General features: G+C 44.4%; 1 protein-coding gene across 4 annotated transcripts in view; it reads right to left on the bottom strand.

The window, feature by feature from the left end:
- Window positions 1-26,283, bottom strand: part of PAPPA (pappalysin 1) — a gene marked incomplete at its 5' end in the record, with an annotated part of 543,378 nt that overhangs the window by 5,957 nt on the left and 511,138 nt on the right. For all 4 annotated transcript variants that reach the window (XM_079927208.1, XM_079927210.1, XM_079927209.1 and 1 more), the window contains one exon: window positions 26,074-26,172. In XM_079927208.1, the coding sequence (XP_079783334.1) occupies window positions 26,074-26,172 (99 nt within the window). The remainder of the gene's footprint in view (window positions 1-26,073; window positions 26,173-26,283) is intronic.

Below are 26,283 nucleotides of genomic sequence, written 5' to 3'. Positions count from 1 at the left end.
ACTGCTAAATGCTTTCCAAACAGGAAAACACTGAATCCTTTGACAACTCTGTAAGATAGACACTAAAACAATCACCCTTTTATAGGAGAAACTGAGGCGGACAAAGGGGCAGGCATTTGCCCAAAGTAATAAGTGACAAATCTAGTATTTAAAGTAGAAAAAGCAACCTCCCCCGGAGCCCCAGGTTCCTAGCTGTGGAATCAGTAGAATAAGACAGACCTTGCACTGTGGACTCTGAGGGCCGAATGAAATCATGGGTGAAAGATTGTAATGTACTACACAAGAGTTGGTTAATAGACTTGTACAATGGAATATCTAACTTATAGGGCTGTTGTGGTGATCAAGTGATATAAAGGATGTGACAAGGTCTTTTAAGAAAACATAACTCTCTGCATATATCGGTAATTTTGATTTTGAGAGGCAATGATGAAAACAACAAAAGCATTTGTCAGCAAGCTCAGACCACCTTCTAGGGGGCTTAAATCCTGGTGGGGAACATTTCACAGAGAGACTTTTGCAGGAAATTTGGTTGAAGGATCTCAGGAGCGGATTTCAGCATGGGAAAAAGCGAGAGGCACACAACATGACAATTCGATATATGTATATATTATGAAGGTTAGAAAAAAATTAAAAGAAATTTAAAAAGAGAAAGTGAGAGGCCCACGTTTCAGTTCCGAGTCCATCCCTTCACACGCGGTGTGACCTTGGGCTGGCTGTCCTTTCTAGAAACCGTGAGAAAGAGCCCAGTAGAGTGAATGTCCTCCCCACACAGTGGAGGATCTGTCTTTCCAAAGAGCACAGTGCTGTCCCTGCTTGAGCCCCAGCCTGGGCTGACGCGAGTGGATTTCACCTCATTGCATCATGACATTTGCATATAACTTCCCCCAGAGGGTCCCCCATCTGCACAGATGGATTTAATGACCTCATTTGCCTTCCTGCCCGGGGAAGGGTCTCGAGTGCTCACACAGGCCTGGAGAGCATCTTTGTCTCTCTAGCCTGTGGGCTCATTCTCTATAATTCTTTTTCTCTCTGCCCCTGTGCCCACCCTCCCTCTCTCCCTCCCAACCTCTCTCCACCCTGCAACTTTTCAGCAATTTAAAATGTAGGAATGAACAGGAAGATTGAAGCAGAAGCCCCAGCTCTCTCACCTAACTGAGGTGTGACCTTGAGCACGTGACAATTTCTCTGAGCCTCAGTTAACTCCGTCATGAAATGGGAGTGATGAAAGCACACACCTCCAGAGGTGGTGACAAGGGGTAATGAACTAAACAATGGAAAACCCCTAGCAGGCAGTGCGTGCCGCATGCCGTCTCGCTTAGCGGGACGGGGACTGTGTCAGCCGTGTTCATTCTTGTTTCCCCAGGGCCTAAGCCACAGAATACGAATGCAGGCCTGTTTGCCTCTCCATCTCTCTCCAACTCTCTCACTGTGCTCAGGCTAGTGCACTTGTTTCTCTTTTCAGTTTAAGCTCACAGGTGCGTGAGGCCATGGTGAGTATCCCTGGAGCTGCTTCCATGCAGAGCCTGCCTTGCTGCTTACAACTGCTCACTGTGCCCTGTTCAGGACACTTCCCAGCCTCCATGCCTATGCACAGGTGGTACCGTCTGATCTAGAGCATTCCTCTGCAACTTCTTCACCTCTAAGACAAGCAGAGAATGTTAGAATTGGAAGAGACCTAGAGAAAACCCTCTAGTCCGTGTGGGGAAACTGAGGGCAGAGCCACGTCCAAATCTCACAGCTGAGGTCCAGTGGGGAGACCACCACCATGTGAGCCGAGAGGCCTGGATTAGCATCCTCATTTGCGTCATACTCGCTGAACAACTTTGGGAAAAACCCCTTCACCGCCATCACCCTGAGTTTCTGCGTCTACAAAAGGTAGATCATTTTTTAAATGATTTTTAAAAAAATGTATTTCATATGGTTGTGAGCAAAGATGAAAGAGGCAAAAACCCATCCTCCTGCCCATGCTAACGTTAAGATGACCCAGTTACCGCGCATGTCTTCTGCACAGTTAGTTTTCTCTGCAACTAACTCTTTCCCATTGGGCTCCTCGATTCGTTAGGGACGGCTTCACATCTGGTCTATGTCTCACGCTTCCTGCTGCGCCTCACACAGGCAAACATGCAACAGATTCTCTCGGAATACGACACAAAGTCCTTAGCAAGAGTTCAAGGCCTTGCGTGGTCTCCACACTTCTCAGACCTCACCTGGTTCCCTTGGTCCCCTCACTCTCGGTGGCTTTATTTACTGGTGTTTTCCTGCTTTTGCAGCCATTCCTGCTCCTCCCTTTTCCTGGCCAGCTCCTCTTCCTGTGCCAGGTCGTATCTCAAGCACCGCCTCCTCCCTCGTTAGTCTGGCCAGAGACGGCACCATCATGCTCATCCCATATCCCAGCCTCCTCTCCTTACACCATTCTTGTGCGGAATCACTTCTGCGCTTGTGTGCCAGGGCAGTCCAGGCAGGGACCATGTCTGTCTGCCGTTGAACTGAGTCTTTATCTACCATATGGCAGGCATTCAATAGACCCACGGATGGAACGACATATGAATGCGCAAATATACAGGAAAAATACAAGTCACGGGGCCTCTGTTCTTGCACTCATGTGCTGTGTGACTTTGTACAAGTTACCTCCCTTCTCTGGGCTTCAGGTTCCCTGTCGATCTGTACATTAAGAGTTGATTTTAATGATCTCTACCTTCCCTCTGTCTGAAAATCCTTCACAGTCTGAGAAAGGCAGAAGGCAATGCCCTGGGCAGAAAAGATGGAGAAATGCAGACTTTCTCCACAGCTTTGTGTCTTACACGTTCCCCTTTCTGCCATCTGCAGTTCCACTGGCTTCTCCAAAGCTACCGGCTGGCAGGGCCCTACACCCGTTAGCTTCTCAGGCCCGTCTGGCCAGTCTGGCTGTGAGAGCATAGTGTGACCATTTGCTTTCCTCCCTGGGCCAGCCCAGGGAGTTTCAGCGTTTCCCTAAAGAAATGGGTCTGGAACCTAAGGGAAGGAATTTCGGTCAGAACACAACGAAGTCTAGAAGGTTTGGTCTCAGGGAAAAGAAAGATCCAGGTTCTCCTTGTGGCCCCCCACATGCTTGTAGACGCAGCTCGCTAGGGGCCTGGAAGGCAGCGCTGCACGGCTTTCGGCAGGTCCTTGGCACCTGCGGACTTGGACTCCCCTCTGTGAGACGAGCGTTCTGGTGCGAAGCCAGTGAAGCAATGCTGCTTCCAGACCAGCTCGTGGAGGTCCCCGTGCAGAGGACCTGCACCGGCACCTTGCCCTTCCTCTAGCCTCTCAGTGAACTGCCTGTTCAGGGCCTGCCTGGCGAGGGGTGTGGGGGGGGGGGGCTCCTCTCCTCCCAGGTGACTTCACTGATCGAGGGCCTACAATGGGGAAGAGAGGGTGGATATCGCCAGCCCTGCCCACTCCCCCAGGTGTTCCCAGGTCTGACCTGGAAGAGACGGGGAAGCCTGTCTGTCCAGGTTCGAGGCTGTGAACATCACTATACACACACATACACACGGGCCCCTCCGGAGGCTGTCCGCGTGTTGGGTGATTCCCGTGTGCTAGCTCATGGGTTCCACACAACCTCGGAAGGCTTACAGATGGGAAAATAGAGGCTTCAGCATGTTTAAAAAGAAACAAACTTGCCCTGGGCCTCACTTAGTAGATGCTGCAGGATTCTAACCCCCCCGCTGCAAACACTGAGAGCTTGTCAGCAAGTGAGAGGAAGGGGAAGGCACCTCTTCACACCCCGACCCGGCTGACCGCCGCGTGGTCTGTTTCACAGCCACTGGCCTTTCATCCCTTATTCTGTGCCTGGCACCCAGTTACTCACTCTTCCCAGCAACACTAATAAGGCAGCTATTCTTACTATCCTCGTTTTACGTCTCAGAGGAAACGAAGATGCAAAGCGGTGAGTCACTGGCTTGGCATCTGCACCCATTTGTAACCGCCCCTCGGCACCACCCCCACGGGGCAGGTAGAATGGGAGTCAGGTTCCCCTTTTCACAGAGGGAGAAACTGATGTGGAGAGAAGAGTCCCATCCTGATAAAGCCGGCTCTCAGCCCGATTCCCAGATGCCCTGATTCCCCAGGCAGCTTCCCACCTTATCCCCCAGACAACCTCCCAAGAAAACCTACCACCCACGGCACCAGTGCCGCGGTGGCCAGTTTACATCTGGGATTCCCAGCACCATGTGGCCAGGCTGTCCCATAAACGGCTTGGCCACCCACTCTGGGATTCTGTCAACAAGCCCAGGTCGGTGACTAAAGGCCAGGATTCTCTCTTTTTCCTCTAGGCTGGAGATGGTGCTCAGCACAGGGGTTTCTCCCAGTGGGTGAGCTGCCCAGGATAACACCTCCGCCCGCGTGTGTGAGCGGCTCAGGAATGCAGCCTGGCAAACGCCACAGGGCCCTGGCTGAAGGTCTGTCTGAGGCTGAATTCTGAATCAGACTCAACAGGGAGGTCACAGGCAGAGACTGTGCAGTGTGGGGCAGCAGGAGGCATCCTGCACTGACGGTCAGAAAGCCTGGCTGTCCACCCACCCACCGTGGGGTCCTGGGTGAGTCACTGTACCACAGTGAGTCTGGGGGGCTTCACAGTGTTGGTGGAAAGACTTGATGACATCAAGTAGACCAAGGCCTGATGCTGAGGATGAGGGCTCCCCTGCAAGCTCCTTTGGGGTAGGGTAGATCTGTGTCTGGCACGGGGCATGCAGCAGTCAAAGAACACAGAAGCTTGTTTAAACGTGGGTAAGTGGAGGAGAGAATGGAGAAAAAGCATGGGTAAGGTGGAGGAACACACCAGGCTAGATGAGAAGGAGACTTGCCTTTGATTCCTTGCACTGTTTGTTAGTCATGTAGTAGCGTATGCTAGTAGGCAAGTTACTTCTTTTGGCCGGAGGGGAAGCTGGGTGGGGTGGGGGGGAACTTCAGTTTGTCTATAAAATGGGGGAAATAACAGTCCTGCCACAGAGAAGTATTTTGGATAAAGTATAAAATTCAAGTAAAAGCACTTGCACAGTGCATGGTGTATAGTATGTGCTCAGTAAATAATGCTGGTGATGGTGACAGTGGTGATGGCATTGACAATGGATAATAATTTGGGGGGATAGAAAGGTCTGATTCCTTTCATAGGATCAAGTTGAAATGAGTGTTTAACTCACCCACAGGAAAAAGTCAAAGCTACACCCTAAATGGGGGAAATCATAATACTCCAGAAAGCAGTGAATTTTGGACAAGGAGATTAGTCTACTTTGCTTAGTCATTTGCCTGGTATCTCTTACTAATCTTACAAGTTGAGCACATCCGTCCCCTCTTCCAGGAAGCCTTTTAGGATCCTGTAGGCTGGTTCAGTGCTTAAAATCACTGCTCCCTGGATACAGTTCAAATTCCGCAGCATGGTTTATAAAAGCCTTGCTCATGCCTCTAGTCTCACCTCTCTCACCCGTTCCCCTCTTGCACTGTGCTCTAGCCATATTCAGGGATCAGGGTTTCCTTAATGTGTTCCCTTGTTCTGGGCTTTTCACAGACTCTGCCCTCTACCAGAAATACTCTTCTCTCTCATCTTTATCTCTGGCCCTCCTCCTACTTCTTTTACCTGAGTAAGACCTACGGCACCTTCCATGTCTCACCTGATGTTGCCTTTCTCTAGGAAGCTGCACTGACACTCCTCAATTGCTGTGTCTCCATTAGCATTTACTGTGCTCTTAACGCCGGGCCACTGGTCCCCAAGATACGAGCACAGCATGGATAGGCCCAGGTCCATCTCGCTCGTGGCCTAGCACGGTATCTATCACACAGCAGGTTCTCAGCAGTGGGGGGCACCAGAACTTGGGATATAACAGTGATCAAAATAAACGCACCTTCTTGCTCTCATGAGAGTTTCATGCCAGCAGCCAAGAGGTATAGAGAGTGCCAGACGATAAATAATAAATACATTTTACAGTATGTGCCGAAGTGATGTGTTATGGAAGGAAGAAAGCATGGAAGCCAAGGTAAACGGGTGTGGGAGTGCCAGAGGTGATGTAAGGTGGGTGGTCAGGGTGGGGCACATTGCGAACACAACACTTGGGCAAAGACTTGGAGTGAGTCATGAGGATGAACGGAGAAGAATGTTCTTGGCCAAAAGCACAGCTAATGGTGAAGACTGGAAGGTAGGAGGATGCCTGGCCTGTGTGTGGGATGGCAAGGAGTCCAGAGGGCTGGGGTGAAGTGGGGCAAGCCACCCATGGTGGGGGGTGAGGGCAGAGAGGTCTGGGGGTGGGCAGAGCACGCAGGCCATCATCAGGAGGACTGGTTTTCACTCTGGTAAACGGAGGGGCACGGAAGGGCTGTGCATAGAGGTGTGAGGCCGCCTGACTTCTTTTCTGATGACCATTCTGGCTGCTAAGCTGAGATGTTAGACCTGTTGATGTATATCCCCAACTCTGCAACTCAACATCCAACCCTTTATCAGCTCTGCTAAGACGGCTGCTTTCCATCTCATGCTTTTGGTTATCTTCCCATATCTTATAGAATCGCTAGCCTCCTTGGACCAATGGACTACGTTTGGGTTTCATGCCCTTTCTCAAGAAAACAGGTTTTCACTTAGATTAGCGAAGGCATGTGGCAACCCTACATTTAATGTCATCAGTTGGGCGTGCCGTCCTGTGCTGAAACAGGCTCCTGGGCTTATTTCTTTCGTTCTGCCCTGAGCCCAGCCCTGATCAGCCCTCAAGCTCCTGTTCACTCACCACCTCACTCAGGAAGCCCTGTGGAGGGTCCTTAGACATGAATCTAATCCAAACACCAAGAGAGAAAAACCTAATGAACCTGGTGTTGCCCAAGGCCTCAGAGCTAAGTTGTCGAACTGGGACTACATCCCGACTCCCCAGACATCTTCCAGAATCAGTCTCTTAGCAGCCGCCAGAGACATGACCGTAACCGGCGTTCCAGGCCACCACGCCTTAGAAAGCCCTGGTATGTCCAATATTTTAAGGTTGTCTCTCCTTCCTCCCTTACACCCCCAACACATGCTTACTTAGAATGATTTCAATTAGAAATGAATATGTTTTTGTTATTGTTACAAGGGGAAACTGTTGAAGCAACCGTTCTGGAAATCTGCTCTGTATTCTAGACTCAGGGCTCCAACAGGAAAATAATAAGCTGGCATGTGAGCAGCTGAGTCCCTCCCCTTCCTGCCTGCCTTGAGCTGCACACAGGTGTCTGGGCAGGAAGCTGGTCGCCCCTGTCGGATGGAGTTTCCTGCACTGTCTTGCTCTTGTCGGCCAGCGGGGCCCAGGGCACCCCACAAGGCAAACGTGGGGAACAGCTGGTGTCTATACAGACAGACAAGGGGAGGAAGGCTGGAGAGAGCAGACAGACATCATTCTGGCCCAAGTGACCGGGAGGAGGCCCCAGCTCTGGGGACTGGGGAGAGGTTTAGGGGGAGAGGAGGCAGGAAGGCAGTCCAGGAGAAAGTGCTTAGCTCCGGGGCTGCAGTTCATACCTAGGACCTAGGCCAGGAGGACCAGGACAGCAAGAGGCCCATCCACTGAAGGAAGGGCAAGCCCATTGCAACTAGATGCTCAGAACGGGGGTCAGAGGCAGGTGCTGTGCGGCGCAGAGTCCTGAGCTTTGTGTCTCAGCGCGACCACTTACTGGCTGTATGGCCTCAACCCTTCTAAGCCTCAGCTGCATCATCTATAAGGTGAAGATAAAAGAGACCACACCTACGACAGGGCTACTGTAGTGATGAAATGAAATGACACATGTAAGAACAGGGGACACTATGCTTGGTAAACAGTGAGCTCTCGAAAAACAGTAACTACTATTATTTGCTTGGAGTCAGGAAATCCTAAATCCTACACAGAGATCGGCCACCTGTACAAGTGATTCCACCTGAGTCTCAAATGTGTACTTTGTTGGATGGTTCTGGAGTCTAAATGGAATAATATGCACAGAGATTCTAACCCATGGCCAAGCACGTGGTAAGTGCTCAATTACTGTCACCTGGGAAGGTGCATGAGTGAGTCAGTCTGTGCTGCCAGTGAGATTCGGAGCACCAGACTCAGAGTTTACGGGCAGGGAACTTCCCACAATATGGAACTGGGGCCAAGGGTACAGGTGGGAATTAAGCAGGCTAGCAGGTGAAGGACAGGGGGAGGAGAGGAAGGAAGCCTGTCTCTGGCCCCTCTCCTGCCCTGAGAGCTTCCTGCTGTGGAAGCGGGAGGCAGAAACCAGGACTTTGTTGTGTTCAGGGGAAACTCCTGTCTGGGTAGTCAGGATTGATTGGTAAGGCTGGGAGCCTCAGCTATTCCCCACCCTGTCACTGCTCCCGAGAAAAGCTGCTTTCTCCTTCTCAAGGGGAGGGGGTCCCACACCCAGGGTTCCCTGGCTGTCTGGGTCCACAGTGAAATGTCTCCAACTGGAACGGGCAGGGTCCTGCCCAGGTGCACTGAGGACAAGGTTCTGTCCCCACCTGCTTTCCTCTTCTGAGACTCAGCCCCATGCAGGAGAAAGAAAAGAGCTGGGCTTGTGAGTCAGACAGAACTGGGTTCGAATTTGGGCCTTGGCATTTGCAAACAAGTCCTGTAAGTAGTCTGAACCGAAACTGGCTCCCTTGTGCAATGGGGCTGGGGTTGACATGAGCATTAGGAAGATAACAGAGGATGAGTGTCTGGCAGTGTCTGATGTGCGGCCACTCACTCAGGGGTGTTCCGTCTTATTATCAACTATCTACCTCCGTACAGCAGCTCACTGCAAGGATAACTGGTTGTGGATGAGAGAGTAGAAAGGTTCCAAGAAGTTGGAGTTTATGTAGAAGTTAGGTTGGGAAATTTAAATCGTAGGAATATGACTTTAATTCGAATCACCTTTCTTCTCCAGAGGTCAGATTTCCAGGAGTCTTGAATCTGAAGAAAGTTCCAAACACTTCTGAACAACAAATAACTATGACAAAGCCACGTGCACCATGAGAGAGGTCATCCGGCTCTCTAATACACAGGTCACACATAGTTCCAACAGCTGTCTCCACTCTGCCCCTAACCACTACTCAACCTTCACCAGGAAAGTTCCGACTCATTCTTTAGGACTCAGTGTAAATGTCTCTTCCTCAGGGGAGCTTTCTCTGACCTTCACACTGTTCTCCAAAAGATCCCACACCTTTCCTTCATTGTCCCTTCTGCAAAGGTAATCAAATACATAGCTGTATACCTCACTGCTGAAAATCTGGCTCCCAAAACATACTGCGAGCTGTACAAGGGTAGGTAGGTATGCTGTCTGTCTGGACTCTACCATGTGCACACAACCTGGTCCAGTGCTCAGCCCATAGAGATACTCCATGAACACACATCTCCTTTCACGGAGGGAGCCTGGTCACCTGCACTCTGAGGCCTAGGCCGACAGGAAGAAGCAACAATTTAAAGTGGGAGAAGGTAATCTTTTAACACAAAAATCCAAAATTGCATTTATAATGTGAGTAGAAAAGAAAAGGGGGGGAAAAAAGACTAGGGAGCATGTTCAGAACCAGCAAAAAGCTAACTAACTCTGGGTCCCTTAGTAAAGAGACAGCACTCATCTCAGGGCCCTGAAGCCTGAAATTGCTGTAGCTGAACCCAGTATAGAAATAGAGTCAAAATGGCCATTTGAGATATATATCTGTATATTCAAATGACTGTAATAATTTGGAATCTGCACCTGAACCTCAATCATGACTTCACGTCCCTACCACGTACTCCCTAGAAATAACAATCCACTTAAGGAAGTTTCCCACTAAAATTAGTTTTATTTTTTAATGTTTTAGTATGTAAGTTATAGTTGGTAGGAAAATTCTTTTAATTGGAGCTGCTCTTTCTCCAGCTGATGGTGTCAGGTGAATAACATTTCGTAATTCTACACAAACTTCTAGAACACAAACTTCATTGTCTGTTCACTGTTAAAGTGGCTGACTCCAAGGGAGTGAAAGAGACACACTGTATTCGTTTGGTAACAGGTATCAAGGGCCTTAGAAATGCTCACACCTGGAGGGGGGATGGAGATGGTGGAAGAGTAGGACGTGGAGCTCACCTTCTCCCACAAAACATTAAAAAATACATCTACATATAGAACAGTTCTCACAGAACAGCTACCAAACGTTGACGGAAGACCTCAGACCTCCAAAAAGACAAGAAAACCTCCACATAACCAGGTAGGACAAGAGGAACAAGAAAAAGAAGGAATCTGGATGGCACCTGAGCCCCAGGGAGGGAGCTGTGAAGGAGAAAAGGTTTCCACATGCTGGGAAGTATCCTCCCCTGCAGGGAGTGCAGACTGGATGGAGGGGGAGGTTCAGAGCCTAGGAGGAGAGCACAGCAACTAACTAGTTTGCGGACAGCAAAATGGAGCGTAACCTGCACAGAAGGTTGGCACCACTGCCCTGCAATCCGTAGCCTAAAACACCCCTCTGTTAGTGCAGGTGGAGGCTGGGTGCTGAAGCTCAGGCTTCAGAGGTCAGACCCAAGGAGAGAACCAGGGTTGGCCGTCTGGAAACAGCCTGAAGGAGCTGGACCGTGGCAACCAAGGGTATACTCAGAAGAAGACGGGGCCCACCAGAGAATCAAGGCACCATTATTGGGGGGGGGGAATGCATGAGGAGAGGGGCGGGACCACTGTAAGAGCTTCGTGAGCACTCCCAGGCAACAGGACGCCACCTACAGGAGCTCTGGGGGCGGGTGCAAGTCACTGCTGCCATCGTGGGCTCCAGAGGCAGGCACAGGCCACCACCACGAGACCTGCACGCAGGAGCCTGGCCCTGTCCCCGATGTCCCAGGAGAACTCAGCACCCGCCCTTAGGAAATCTGCGAGCAGGCACCAGGCCCTACTGCCAGTGTCCCAGGAACGTACAAGGGCCGCTGTACCTGCATACCCGATATCAAGGGAATAACGGACAGCATATTCTGAGGACAGAGGCCCCAAGCATCCAAACCAGAAGCAGTCCCTCAACTCTGGACAAGAGGGTGGAGTAGAAGGACTTGAGCTCACCTCCTCTCATGAAAACACCAACATCACAACTAACTGCTGGACAACCATCGATAAAAAAGACTGGAACCTACCAAAGAAGATATTTTACATTCAAAGACAAAGAAGCCACAATGAGACAGCAGGAGGGGCAGTTTCACAAGATAATCAAATCCCATACCTGCCAGGTAGGTGACCCACAAACTGGAAAGTAACTATATTGTAGAGGTCCTCCCACAAGAGAATCCTGAGCCTCACATCAAACTTCCCAGCCTGGGGGTCTGGCATCGAGAGGAAGAAGCCCCAAAGCATTTGGCTTTGAAGGCCAGTGGGACTCGAGTGCAGGAACTCCACAGGACTGGGGGAAACAGAGACTCCACTCTTGGAGGGTACACTGGGACCCAGCACAAAGCAGTAACCCCATAGGAGCTGGGGCTGGACCTACCTTCGAGTCTTAGAGGGTCTCCTGGGCCGGCAGGGGTTGGCTGTGGCTCACTGGGCGGGGGTGGGGGGGAGAGTAACACTGGTGGCAGAAGCCCCAGAGAATAGGGGCTCTCCTAGGCTCTGATTGGTGTGAGCTCTCCCGGAGGTCCCCATTTTGGCATCACATCCTGGCCCTACCCAACAGCCTACAGTCTTCAGTGCTGGAACACCTCAGGCCAAACAACCAGCAGGATAGGAACACAGGTCCACCCATCAGCAGACAGGGTGCCTAAAGCCACCTAAAAACACACCGCTTGACACAGCCCTGCCCACCAGAGGAACAAGACCCAGCTCCACCCACCAGTGGGGAGACACCAGTTCCTCCCACCAGGAAGCCTGCACAAGCCTCAGGATCAATCTCAACCACCAGAGGGCACACACCAGAAGAGGAGCTATAACCCTGCAACCACCAGAAAGGAGACCACAAACACCCAAGTTAGACAAAATGAGATGGCAGAGAAATGTTTCAGATGAAGGAACAAGACACAAACCTACAAGAACAACTAAATGAACAGGAGATAGATAGGCAACCTACCTGAAAAACAGTTTAGAGTAATGACAGTAAAGATGATCCAAGATCTCAAAAAAAGAATGGAGGAACAGACAAAGAAGTTATGAGAGATGATTAACAAAGAGCCAGAAGATTTAAAGAACAAACAAACAGAGATTTAAAGAACAAACGAACAATAACTGAAATGAAAAACACACCAAACGAATCAATAGCAGAATAACTGAGGCAGAAGAACAAATAAGTGACCTGGAAGAAAGAATGATGGAAATCACTGCCATGGAACAGAATAAAGAAAAAGATGAAAAGAAATGAGAACTGTCTCAGAGACCTCTGGGACAACATTAAACACACCAACATTCACATTATAGGGGGGGGAGTCCCAGAAGGAGAAGAGAGAGAGAGAGAGAGAGAGAAAGGGCCTGATAAAATATTTGAAGAGATTATAGCTGAAAACTTCCCTAACATGAGAAAGGAAACACTCCAGTCCAGGAAGTGCAGAGAGTCCTGAACAAGATAAACCCAAGGAGGAACACGCTGGGACATATTAATCAAACTAACAAAAATTAAAGACAGAATAAATATTAAAAGCAACAAATAACATACAAGGGAACCCCCATAAGGTTATCAGCTGATTTTTCAACAGAAACTCTGCAAGCCAGAAGGGAGTGGCAGAATATATTTAAAGTGATGAAAGGGAAGAACCTACAACCAAGATTATTCTACCCAGCAATGATCTCATTCAGATTCGACAGAGAAATCAAAAGTTTTACAGACAAGCAAAAGCTGAGAGAATTCAGCACCACCAAACCAGCATTACAACAAATCCTAAACAAATTTCTCTAGGCAGAAAAGAAAAGGCCACAAAAAGATACAAGAAAATTACGAATAGGGAAGCTCATGAGTAAATGCAAGCATAAAGTAAAGGTAGGAAATCATCCACACACAAATATGATATAAAAATCAGCAGTAATGAGAAGAGGAGAGTACAAATGCAGGATATAGGAAATGCATTTGAAATTAAGAGAGCAGCAACTAAAAACAATCTTGTACATATAAAGCCTGCTATATCAAAACCACGGGAACCACAAACCAAAACTCTACAATAGATACACATACAAAAAAGAAAAAGAAATCTAATCTAAACACATAACTAAAGATGGACATCAAATCACAAGACAAGAGAACAGAAGAGGAAGGGAGGAAAAAAGACCTTCAAAAACAAATCCAAAACAATTAACAAAATGTCAATAAGAACATTGATATTGATAATTACTTTAAATGTAAATGGATTAAATGCTCCAACCAAAAGACACAGACTGGCTGAATGGATGTAAAACCAAAACCTGTACACTTCAGACCTAGGGACACATACAGACTGAAAGTGAGGGGATGGAAAAAGGTATTCCATGCAAATGGAAATCAAAAGAAAGCTGGAGTAGCAGTACTCATATCAGACAAAATAGACTTTAAAGACTGTTACAAGAGACAAAGAAGGACACTACATAATGATCAAGGGATCAATCTAAGAAGAAGATATAACAATTGTAAATATATATGCACCCAACAAAGGAGCACCTCAGTATATAAGCCAGTGCTAACAGCCATAAAAGGAGAAATCAACAGTAACACAGTAATAGTGGGGGACTTTAATACCCCACTCTCATCAATGGACAGATCATCCGGACAGAAAATCAATAAGGAAGCACAGGCCTTAAATGACACATATTAGAACAAATGGACTTAATTGATATTTATGGAACATTCCATCTGAAAGCAGCAAAATACACTTTCTTCTCAAGTGCTCATGGACGATTCCCCAGGATAGATAACATTTTGGGCCACAAATTAAGCCTTGGTAAATTTAAGAAATCATATCAAGCATCTTTTCCAACCACAACACTACTGGATTAGAAATCAAGTACAGGGAAAAAACCTGTAAAAAACACAAACACATGGAAGCTAAACAATACGTTACTAAACAACCAATGGATCACTGGAGAAATCAAAGAGGAAATTAAAAAAAAATACCTAGAGACAAACGACAACATAACACAACGGTGCAAAACCTTTGGATGCAGTAAAAGCAGTTCTAGGAGAGAGGTTTAGAGCAATACAATCTTACCTCAGGAAACAAGAAAAATCTCAAGTGAACAACCTAACCTTACACCTAAATTAACTACAGAAAGAGGGACAAGCAAAACCCAAAGTAAGTAGAAGGAAAGAAATCATAAAGATCAGAGCAGAAATAAATGAAATACAGATGAAGAAAACAATAGCAAAGATCAGTGAAACTAAACGCTGATTCTTTGAGAAGATGATAAACAAAATTGATAAACCTTTAGCCAGACTCATCAAGAAAAAAAAGGAGAGGACTCAAATCAATAAATTAGAAATGAAAAAGAAGTTACAACTGACACCACAGAAATACAAAGGGGCATAAGAGACTACTACAAGCAACTATATGGCAATAAAATGGACAGCCTAGAAGAAATGGATAAATTCTTATAAAGCTACAACCTTCTAAGACTGAACCAGGAAGAAACAGAAAATATGAACAGACCAATCACAAGTACTGAAATTGAAACAGTGATTAAAAAACTTCCAACACACAGAAGTCCAGGACCAGATAGCTTCACAGGCAAATTCTATCAAACATTTAGAGAAGAATTAACACCTATTATTCTGAAACTCTTCCAAAAAAACTGCAGAGGAAGGAACACTCCAAAGCTTATTCTATGAGGCCACCATCACCCTGATACCAAACTCAGACAAAGATACCACCAAAAAAGAAAATTACGGGCCGATATCACTGATGAACATAGACGCAAAAATACTCAACAAAATACAAACCGAATCCAACAATACATTAAAAGGATCATACACCGGGATCAAGTGGGATTTATCCCAGGGATGCAAGAATTCTTCAATATCCACAAATCAATCAGTGTGATACACCACATTAACAGACTGAAGTATAAAAACCATATGATCATCTCAATAGATGCAGAAAAAGCTTTTGACAAAATTTAACACCCATTTATGATCAAGCTCTCCAGAAAAGTGGGAATAGAGGAAACTTAACATAATAAAGGCTATATATGACAAACCCACAGAAAACATCATTCTCAACAGTGAAAATCTGAAAGCATTCCCTCTAAGATCAGGAACAAGGCAAGGATGCCCATTGTCACCACTTCTATTCAACATAGTTTTGGAAGTCCTAGCCATGGCAATCAGAGAAGAAAAAGAAATAACAGGAATCCAAATTGGAAAGGAAGAAGTAAAACTGTCACTGTTTGCAGTTGACATGATATTATACATAGAAAATCCTAAAGATGCTATCAGAAAGCTACTATAGCTCATCAATGAATTTGGTAAAGTTGCAGGATACAAAATTAATACACAGATATCTCTCGCATTCCTATACACTAACAATGAAATCTCAGGAAGAGAAATTAAGGAAACAATCCCATTTACCATTGCACCAAAAAGAATAAAATACCTAGGAATAAACCTACCGAAGGAAACAAAAGACCTCTACTCTAAAAGCTATAAGACGCTGATGAAAGAAATCAGAGAGGACACAAACAGATGGAAGAATATACCACGTGCTTGGATTGGGAGGATCAATATATCCAAAATGACTATACTACCGAAGGCAATCTACAGATTCAGTGCAATCCCTCTCAAATTACCAATGGCATTTTTCACACAAGTAGAACAAAATTGTTTTGTTTTTTTTACATTTATATGGAAACACCAAATAGCCAAAGCAACCCTCAGAAAGAAAAATGGAGCTGGAGGAATCAGGCTCCCTGACTTCATACTATACTACAAAGCTACAGTCATCAAAACAGTATGGTACAGACACAAAAACAGAAATACAGATCAACAGAATGGGATAGAAAGCCCAAAAGTAAATTCACACACCTTTGGTCAATTAATCTACGACAAAGGAGGCAAGACTATATAATGGAGGAAAGACAGTCTCTTCAATAAGTGGCGCTGGGAAAACTGGACAGCTATATGTAAAAGAATGAAATTAGAACACTCCCTAACACCATACACAAAAGTAAACTCAAAATGGGTTAAAGACCTAAACGTAAGACCGGACACTATAAAACTCGTAGAGGACAACATGGGAAGAACACTCCTTGACATAAATCGCAGCAAGATCTTTTTAGGTCCACCTAGAGTAATGAAAATAAAAACAAAAATAAATGGGACCTAATTAAACTTAAAAGCTTCTGCACAGCAAAGGAAACCATAAATGAAACGAAAAGACAACCCACAGAATGGGGGAAAATATTTGCAAACGAAGCGACTGACAAGGGATCAATCTCCAAAATATACAAGCAGCTCATGCAGCTCTATGTCAAAAAAACAAACAACCCAATCAAAAAATGGGCAGAAGAGCTAAATAGATAGTTCTCCAAAGAAGACATACTGATGGCCAAAAAGCACATGAAAAGATGCTCAACATTACTAATTATCAGAGAAATGCAAATCAAAACTACAATGAGGTATCCTCACACTGGTCAGAATGGCTATCATCAAAAAGTCTACAAAAAATAAATGCTGGAGAAGGTGTGGAGAAAAGGGAACCCTCCTATACTGTTGGTGGGAATATAAATTGGTACAACCACTATGGAGAACAGTATGGAAGTTCCTTAAAAAAAATTAAAAATAGAACTATCATATGATCCAGCAATCCTACTCCTGGGCATATAGCTGAAGAAAACCATAATCTGAAAGGGTACATGCACCCCAATTTTCATTGCAGCACTATTTACAATAGCCAAGACATGGAAGCAACCTAAATGTTCATTGACAGAGGAATGGATAAAGAAGATGTGGTACATATATACAATGGAATATTACTCAGCCATAAAAAAGAATGAACTAATGCCATTTGCAGCAATATGGATGGACCTATAGAACTAAGTGAAGTCAGAGAGAGAAAGACAAATATCATGATATCATTCATATGTGGAATCTAATTTTGAAAGATACAAATGAACTTATTTACAAAACATCAACAGACTTACAAATATTGAAAGCCAACTTATGGCTACCAAAGGTGAAATGTGGGGGGGAGGGATAAATCAGGAGCTTGGGATGAACACACACACATTACTATATATAAGATAGATAACCAACAAGGACCTACTGTATAGCACAGGGAACTCTATGCAATATTCTGTGATAACGTATATGAGAAAATCTAAAAAAGAATGAATATATGTATATGTATAACTGAATTGCTTTGCTGTACACCTGAAACTAATACAACCTTGTAAATCAACCTTGTCAATAAAATTAAAATATTACAAAAATGCTCACACCTTTTATCCTACTCATGTTAATTCCAAGAATCAGTTATAAATGAATAATTACAGCTATAAAGTATTTCCGTGTAAAGATGTTCATCAGCATCATTATCATTGTGAGAAAATGAAATAAAAGTTAAAATCAAAGTTGGAGATAAATGATTACATAAATTATTGTACATCACAACCATATACTAAGTATACTAACTATGTACAGCAAAAAATGCAACTAAAGAAGCCTGGAGCCAACCAGGAGATACAGTAACAGTTCTCCAACTTGAGTGTGTTTCTTGGATCTTGCCCTGTTCACCCCTGTATTTTAGAATCAGAGCATCTTTCTTGAAGGAACAAATTCTCTTAAGGACACTACAGTATAAAGGGACTAGGATAGGAAGCCAGGAACCTTGCTCTATTTCTATCACTCACTATGCTACCTTGGACAAATCATTCCTCCTTTACGGGCCTCAGAGCCCCCATTAAGGAAACGAAAAGTTTGGACTAGATCATCACAGAGCTCTGTAGCCAAAATGACTGCGATTCTTTGCCCTTCACATCTCAAAACCAGTTTCCCCTCTTTAAAATGAGAGATAAGATCAAATGTTTTTTCAGCTTAGAATATATATGAATATAAAAATAGAAATAGTTCAGAGACCTTCAAGATGATGGAGAAGTAAGACGTGAAGATCACCTTCCTCCCCACAAATACATCAGAAATACATCTACATGTGGAACAACTCCTACAGAACACCTACTGAATGCTGGCAGAAGACCTCAGACTTCCCAAAAGGCAAGAAACTCCCCGCATACCTGGGTGGGGCAAAAGAAAAAAGAAAAAAACAGAGACAAAAGAATAGGGACAGGACCTGTACCACTGGGAGGGAGCTGTGACGGAGGAAAAGTTTCCACACACTAGGAAGCCCCTTCACTGGTGGAGACGGGGAGCGGGGGGATGGGGTGGGGGGGAAGCTTCGGAGCCACAGAGGAGAGTGCAGCAATGGGTGCAAAGGGCAAAGCAGAGAGATTCCTGCACAGAGGATCGGTACCGACTAGCACTCACTAGCCCGAGAGGCTTGTCTGCTCAATCGCCAGGGTGGGCGGAGGCTGGGAGCTGAGGCTTGGGCTTCAGAGGTCAGATCCCAGGGAGAGGACTGCGGTTGGCTGCATGGACACAGCCTGAAGGGGCTAGTGCGCCACGGCTAGCTGGGAGGGAGTCCAGGAAAAAGTCTGGACCTGCCGAAAAGTCAAGAGACCATTGTTTCGGGGTGTGCAAGGAGAGGGGATTCAGAGCACCACCTAAACAAGCTCCAGAGACGGGTGCGAGCCGCGGCTACCAGCACGGACACCAGACATGGGCATGACACGCTAAGGCTGTTGCTGCCGCCACCAAGAAGCCTGTGTGCAAGCACAGATCCCTATCCACACCTCCCCTCCTGGGAGCCTGTGCAGCCCGCCACTGCCAGGGTCCTGTGATCCAGGGACAACTTCCCCGGGAGAACACATGGCGCCTCAGGCTGGTGCAACAGCATGCCAGCCTCTGCTGCTGCAGGCTCGCCCCGCATTCCGTACCCCTCCCTCCCCCCGGCCTGAGTGAGCGAGAGCCCCCTAATCAGCTGCTCCTTTAACCCTGTCCTGTCTGGGCAGGAACAGACGCCCTTGGGCGACCTACACGCAGAGGCGGAGCCAAATACAAAGCTGAACCCCTGGGAGCTGTGCGAACAAAGAAGAGAAAGAGAAATCTCTCCCAGCAGCCTCAGGAGCAGCAGATTAAATCTCCACAATCAACTTGACGTACCCTGCATCTCTGGAATACCTGAATAGACAACGAATCATCCCAAAACTGAGGCAGTGGACTTTGGGAGCTACTGTAGACTTGGGGTTTGCTTTCTGCATCTAATTTGTTTCTGGTTTTACATTTATCTTAGTTTAGTATTTAGAGTTTATTATCATTGGTAGATTTGTTTACTGATTTGGTTGCTCTCTTCCTCCTTTTATATATATATATATATATATATATATTTTTTTTTTTTTCCTTTTTCTCTTTTTGTGAGTGTGTATGTGTATGCTTCTTTGTGTGATTTTGTCTGTACAGCTTTGCTTCTACCATTTGTCCTAGGATTCTGTCTGTTGTTTTTTTGGGATTTTTTTGTATACTTTTTAGCACTTGTTATCATTTTTGGATTTGTTTTTTGGTTTGGTTGCTCTTTCTTTTTTTTTATTACTTTTAAACTTTTTAATTGTAAATAATTTTTATTTTAAAAACTTTTTTTTTCTCCCTTTTCTTCTAAGCTGTGTGGCTGACTGGGTCTTGGTGCTCGAGCTGTGTGACTGACAGGGTCTTGGTGCTCAGGCCTGTGTCTCTGAGGTGGGAGAGCCAAGTTCAGGACATTGGTCCACCAGAGACCTCCTGGCTCCACATAATATCAAATGGTGAAAGCTCTCCCAGAGATCTCCATCTCAACGCTAAGACCCAGCTCCACTCAACGACCAGCAAGCTACACTGCTGGACACCCTATGCCAAACAACTAGTAAGACAGGAACACAACTCCACCCATTAGCAGAGAGGCTGCCTAAAATCATAATAAGATCACAGACACCCCAAAACACACCACTGGATGCAGTCCTGCCCACCACAAAGAAAAGATCCAGCCTCATCCACCAGAGCACAGGCACCAGTCCCCTCTACCAGGAAGCCTACACAACCCACTGAAACTAACCTTACTCACTGGGGGCAGACACTGTAAACAATGGGAACTACAAACCTGCAGCCTGTGAAAAGGAGACCCCAAACACAGTAAGTTAAGCAAAATGAGAAGACAGAGAAACACACAGCAGATGAAGGAGCAAGGTAAAAACCCACCAGACCAAACAAATGTAGAGGAAAGAGGCGGTCTACCTGAAAAAGAATTCAGAGGAATGATAGTAAAGATGATCCAAAATCTTGGAAATAGAATGGAGAAAATACAAGAAACGTTTAACCAAGGACCTAGAAGAACTAAAGAGCAAACAAACAATGATGAACAACACAATAAATGAAATTTAAAATCCTCTGCAAGGAATCAACAGCAGAATAACTGAGGCAGAAGAATGGATAAGTGACCTGGAAGATAAAATAGTGGAAATAACTAACACAAGCAGAATAAAGAAAAAAGAATGAAAGAATTGAGAACAGTCTCAGAGACCTCTGGGACAACATTACAGGCACCAACATTCGAATTATAGGGGTCCCAGAAGAAGAAGAGAAAAAGAAAGGGACTGAAAATATTAGAAGAGATTATAGTTGAAAATCCCAAATATGGGAAAGGAAATAGTCAATCAAGGGCAGGAAGTACAGTGAGTCCCATATAGGAAAAATCCAAGGGGAAACACGCCAAGACACATATTAATCAAACTATCAAAAATTAAATACAAAGAAAAAATATTAAAAGCAGCAAAGGAAAAACAACAAACAACACAAAAGGGAATCCCCATAAGATTAACAGCTGATCTTTCAGCAGAAACTCTGCAAGCCAGAAGGGAGTAGCAGGACATATTTAAAGTGATGATAGGGAAAAACCTACAACCAAGATTACTCTACCCAGCAAGGATCTCATTCAGATTCAACAGAGAAATTAAAACCTTTACAGACAAGCAGAAGTTAAGAGAATTCAGCACCACCAAACTAGCTTTACAACAAATGCTAAAGGAACTTCTCCAGGCAGGAAACACAAGAAGAGAAGGAAAACACCTACAATAACAAACCCCAAACAATTAAGAAAATAGTAATAGGAACATACATATCAATAACTACCTTAAATGTAAATGGATTAAATGCTCCAACCAAAAGACACAGGCTCGCTGAATGGATACAAAAACAAGACCCGTATATGTGATGTCTACAGGAGACCCACTTCAGACCTAGGGACACATACAGACTGAAAGTGAGGTGATGGAAAAAGATATTCCATGCAAATGGAAAATAAAAGAAAGCTGGAGTAGCAATTCTCATATCAGACAAGATAGACTTTAAAATAGAGACTATTACAAGAGACAAGGACACTACATAATGATCAAGGGATCAATCCAAGAAGAAGACATAACAATTGTAAATATTTATCCACCCAACATAGGAGCACCTCAATACATAAGGCAAATGCTAACAGCCATAAAAGGGAGAAATTTACAGTAACACAATCATAGTAGGGAACTTTAACACCCCAATTTCACCAATGGACAGATGATCCAAAATGAAAATAAATAAGGAAACACAAGCTTTAAATAATACATTAAATAAGATGGACTTAATTGATATTTAAAGGACTTTGCATCCAAAACCAACAGAATACACTTTCTTCTCAAGTGCTCATGGAACGTTCTCCAGGATAGATCACATCTTGGGTCACAAATCAAGCCTTGGTAAATTTAAGAAAATTGAAATTGTATCAAATATCTTTTCTGACCACAACACTATGAGACTAGATATCAATTAAAGGAAAACACCTGTAAAAAATGCAAACACATGAAGGCTAAACAATACACTACTACATAACCAAGAGATCACTAAAGAAATCAAAGAGGAAATCAAAAAATACCTAAAAACAAATGACAAGGAAAACACGACACCGCAAAAGCTATGTGATGCAGCAAAAGCAGTTCTAACAGGGAAGTGTATAGCAGTACAATCCTACCTCAAGAAACAAACATCTCAAATAAACAAACTAACCTTACACCTAAAGCAATTAGAGAAAGAACAACAAAAACTCAAAGTTAGCAGAAGGAAAGAAATCATAAATAAATGAAAAAGAAATGAAGGAAACAATAGCAAAGATCAATAAAACTAAAAGCTGGTTCTTTGAGAAGATAAACAAAATTGATAAACCATTAGCCAGACTCATCAAGAAAAAAAGGGAGAAGACTTAAATCAATAGAATTAGAAATGGAAAAGGAGAAGTAACAACTGACACTGCAGAAATAAAAAGGATCATGAGAGATTACTACAAGCAACTATATGCCAATAAAATGGACACCAGGAAGAAATGAACAAAGTCTTAGAAAAGCACAACATTCTGAGAGTGAACCAAGAAGAAATAGAAAATATAAACAGACCAATCCCAAGCACTGAAATTGAGACTGTGATTAAAAATCTTCCAACAAACAAAAGCCCAAGACCAGAGGGCTTCACAGGCGAACTCTATCAAACATTTAGAGAACAGCTAACACCTATCCTTCTCAAACTCTTCCAAAATATAGCAGAGGGAGGATCTCTCCCAAACTGATTCTACGAGGCCACCATCACCCTGATACCAAAACCAGAGAAAGATGTCACAAAGAAAGAAAACTATAGGGCAATGTCACTGATGAACACAGATGCAAAAATCCTCAACAAAATACTAGCAAACAGAATCCAATAGCACATTAAAAGGATCATACACATGATCAAGTGGGGTTTATGCCAGGAATGCAGGGATTCTTCAATATACGCAAATCAATTAATGTGATAAACCATATTAACAAACTGAAGGAGAAAAACCATATGGTCATCTCAATAGATGCAGAAAAAGCTTTCAACAAAATTCAACACCCATTTATGATAAAAACCCTCCAGAATGTAGGCATAGAGGGAACTTACCTCAACATAATAAAGGCCATATATGACAAACCCACAGCCAACATCATCCTCAATGGTGAAAAACTGAAACCATTTCCACTAAGATCAGGAACAAGACAAGGTTGTCCACTCTCACCACTATTATTCAACACAGTTTTGGAACTTTCAGCCAGAGCATTCAGAGAAGAAAACGAAATAAAAGGAATCCAAATCAGAAAAGAAGAAGTAAAGCTGTCACTGTTTGCAGATGACATGATGCTATACATGGAGAATCCTAAAGATGCTAACAGAAAACTAATAGGGCTAATCAGTGAATTTGGTGAAGTAGCAGGATACAAAATTACTGCACAGAAATCTCTTGCATTCCTATACACTAATGATGAAAAATCTGAAAGGGAAATTAAGGAAACACGCTCATTTACCAATGCAACAAAAAGAATAAAATACCTAGGAATAAACCTACCTAAGGAGACAAAAGACCTGTATGCAGAAAACAATAAGACACTGATGAAAGAAATTAAGGATGATACAAACATAGGGAGAGATATACCATGTTCTTGGAGTGGAAGAATCAACATTGTGAAAATGACTACTACCCAAAGCAATCTACGGATTCAATGCAATCCTTATCAAACTACCAATGGCATTTTTCACAGAACTAGAACAAAAAGTCTCACAATTTGTATGGAAACACAAAAGACCCCGAATAGCCAAAGCAATCTTGAGCAAGAAAAACAGAGCTGGAGGAATCAGGCTCCTGGACTTCAGACTATACTACAAAGCCACAGTAATCAAGACAGTATAGTACTGGCACAAAAACAGAAATATAGATCAATGGAACAGTATAGAAAGCCCAGAGATAAACCCATGCACATATAGTCACCTTATTTTTGATAAAGGAGGCAAGAGTATACAATGGAGAAAAGACAGACTCTTCAATAAGTGGTGCTGGGAAAACTGCACAGCTACACATAAAAGAACGAAATGAGAACACGCCCTAACACCATATACAAAAATATACTCAAAATGGATTAAAGACCTAAATGTAAGGCCAGACACTATCAAACTCTTAGAGGGAAACACTGGCAGAACACTCTATGACATAAATCACAGCAAGATCCTTTTTGACCCACCTCCCAGAGAAATGGAAATAAAAACAAAAATAAATAAATGGGACCAATGAAACTTAAAAGCTTTTGCACAGCAAAGGAAACCATAAACAAGACGAAAAGGCAACCCTCAGAATGGGAGAAAATATTTGCAAATGAAGCAACTGACAAAGGATTAATCTCCAAAATTTACAAGCAGCTCATGCAGCTCAACGTCAAAAAACAAACCCAATCCAAAAGGGGGCAGAAGACCTAAACAGACATTTCTCCAAAGAAGATATAGATTGCCAACAAACACATGAAAGGATGCTCAACATCACTAACCATTAGAGAAATGCACATCAAAACTACAATGAGGTATCACCTCACAGCAGTCAGAATGGCCATCATCAAAAAATCTACAGACAATAAATGCTGGAGAGGGTGTGGAGAAAAGGGAATCCTCTTGCACTGTTGGTGGGAATGTAAGTTAATACAGCCACTATGGAGAACAGTATGGAGGTTCCTTAAAAAACTAAAAATAGAACTACCATACAACCCAGCAATCCCACTACTGGGCATATACCCTGAGAAAACCATAATTCAAAAAGAGTCATGTACCACAATGTTCATTGCAGCTCTATTTACAATAGCGAGGACATGGAAGCAACCTAAGTGTTCATCAACAGATGAATCGATAAAGAAGATGTGGCACATATATACAGTGGAATATTACTCAGCCATAAAAAGAAATGAAATTGAGTCATTTATAGTGAGGTGGGTGGACCTAGAGTCTGTCATACAGAGTGAAGTAAGTCAGAAAGAGGAAAACAAATACAGTATGCTAACACATATATATGGAATCTAACAAAAAAATAAAGTCCTGAAGAACCTAGGGGCATGACAGGAATAAAGACACAGACATACTTGAGAATGGACTTGAGGACATGGGGCGGGGGAAGGGTAAGCTGAGATGAAGTGAGAGAGTGGCATACACATATATACACTACCAAACATAAAATAGATAGCTAGTGGGAAGCAGCTGCAGAGCACAGGGAGATCAGCTCAGTGTTTTGTGACCACCTAGAGGGGTGGGATAGGGAGGGTGGGAGGGAGACACAAGATGGAGGGGATATCGGGATATATGTATACGTATAGCTGATTCACTGTGTTATACAGTAGCAACTAACAGAACATTGTAAAGCAATTATATTCCAATAAAGATGTGAAAAGAAAAGAAAAGAAAGAAGAAGTAGCTCCCCGTGAGCTCGTTTGTCACAGGAAATACTTTTCAACTCACATTGGCCAGGTTGGCCACCTCTCTCCCAACTCTCGGCTCGGGCCCCAAACTCTGGTCCCAGCTCTCATCAGGAGGAAAGTGGAGGTTGCCACTCTTCTGTGGGTGGGTGAGATGCATCTCAGCTGGATGTTCCAGTTTCACTATAAATACTTAAATCACTCCTGTAACATCCTAATACCCTAAGGAAGACAATGGCAACCAAGACCACACCCCCTAATTCTACAGGTGTAAACAACAGAAGAGATTATAAAATGCTTAAAGGCCGTAACTGACCTCGCTGGGAGTCTCCCATCTTCCCTCTTCCCCTAGACTTTCGCCATACCCCCTGAACGTGTGTGTTCTCTCTAGGATTTTACACGCCGGTCTCCTGCCCCAGACACTTTTCCTGGCCACCTGTCTGCCCCTTCTCCTCATACCTCAAGTTTCAGCATTGATGCAGATCCCTCTGCAGAGCTTTCTCCAGCCCTTTGCCTGGGCCCTCAGAGAACTCTGTCCTTTCCTTTAAAAAGTGTTGCACTTTAGTTTGTCTGCTTCCATAGCTGACTCTAAGCTTTGAGGCAAAGGGACTACATCTACAAAGATTATCCATGAACCTCCACATCTAGTTCAGGGATTAGCACATGATACTAGCTCAACTACTGACTAAAAGAATGAAAAATACCATGGAACGTAATACAATAAAGCTTGTAGGTGAGTGCTGACACAACCAGGGCAACGGGTTGTCCAGCACGTAGGGGTGATCCTGGACCAGTAAGCTGGAGAGGCCTGCGTAGGTGGCTGCAGAGCGGGGCGCACTGGCCTACCTTTTTGGTTTTCACCGTCGAAGCGCAGCAGTCCCCACCGTCATAGTTGCAGAAAGCTCGGTTGTTGATGGCATCACAGTAATTGTCTCCCATGAAGGGCTGTACATGAGGAGAGAGGCAGGAAGGAAAGGAGGCCTGGTTAGCATGCTGGAGTAAACGGGGGCTGGCCTCTGTAGATATTTAGCTGTATCTCATCTTCTCACAAACCTC

Source organism: Stenella coeruleoalba (assembly GCF_951394435.1).
Source record: "Stenella coeruleoalba genome assembly, chromosome: 7".
In the NCBI taxonomy this organism is placed as follows: Eukaryota; Metazoa; Chordata; class Mammalia; order Artiodactyla; family Delphinidae; genus Stenella; species Stenella coeruleoalba.
The sequence above is the reverse complement of the archived record's forward strand: the minus strand, read 5'-3'. Positions and strand labels throughout refer to the sequence as shown.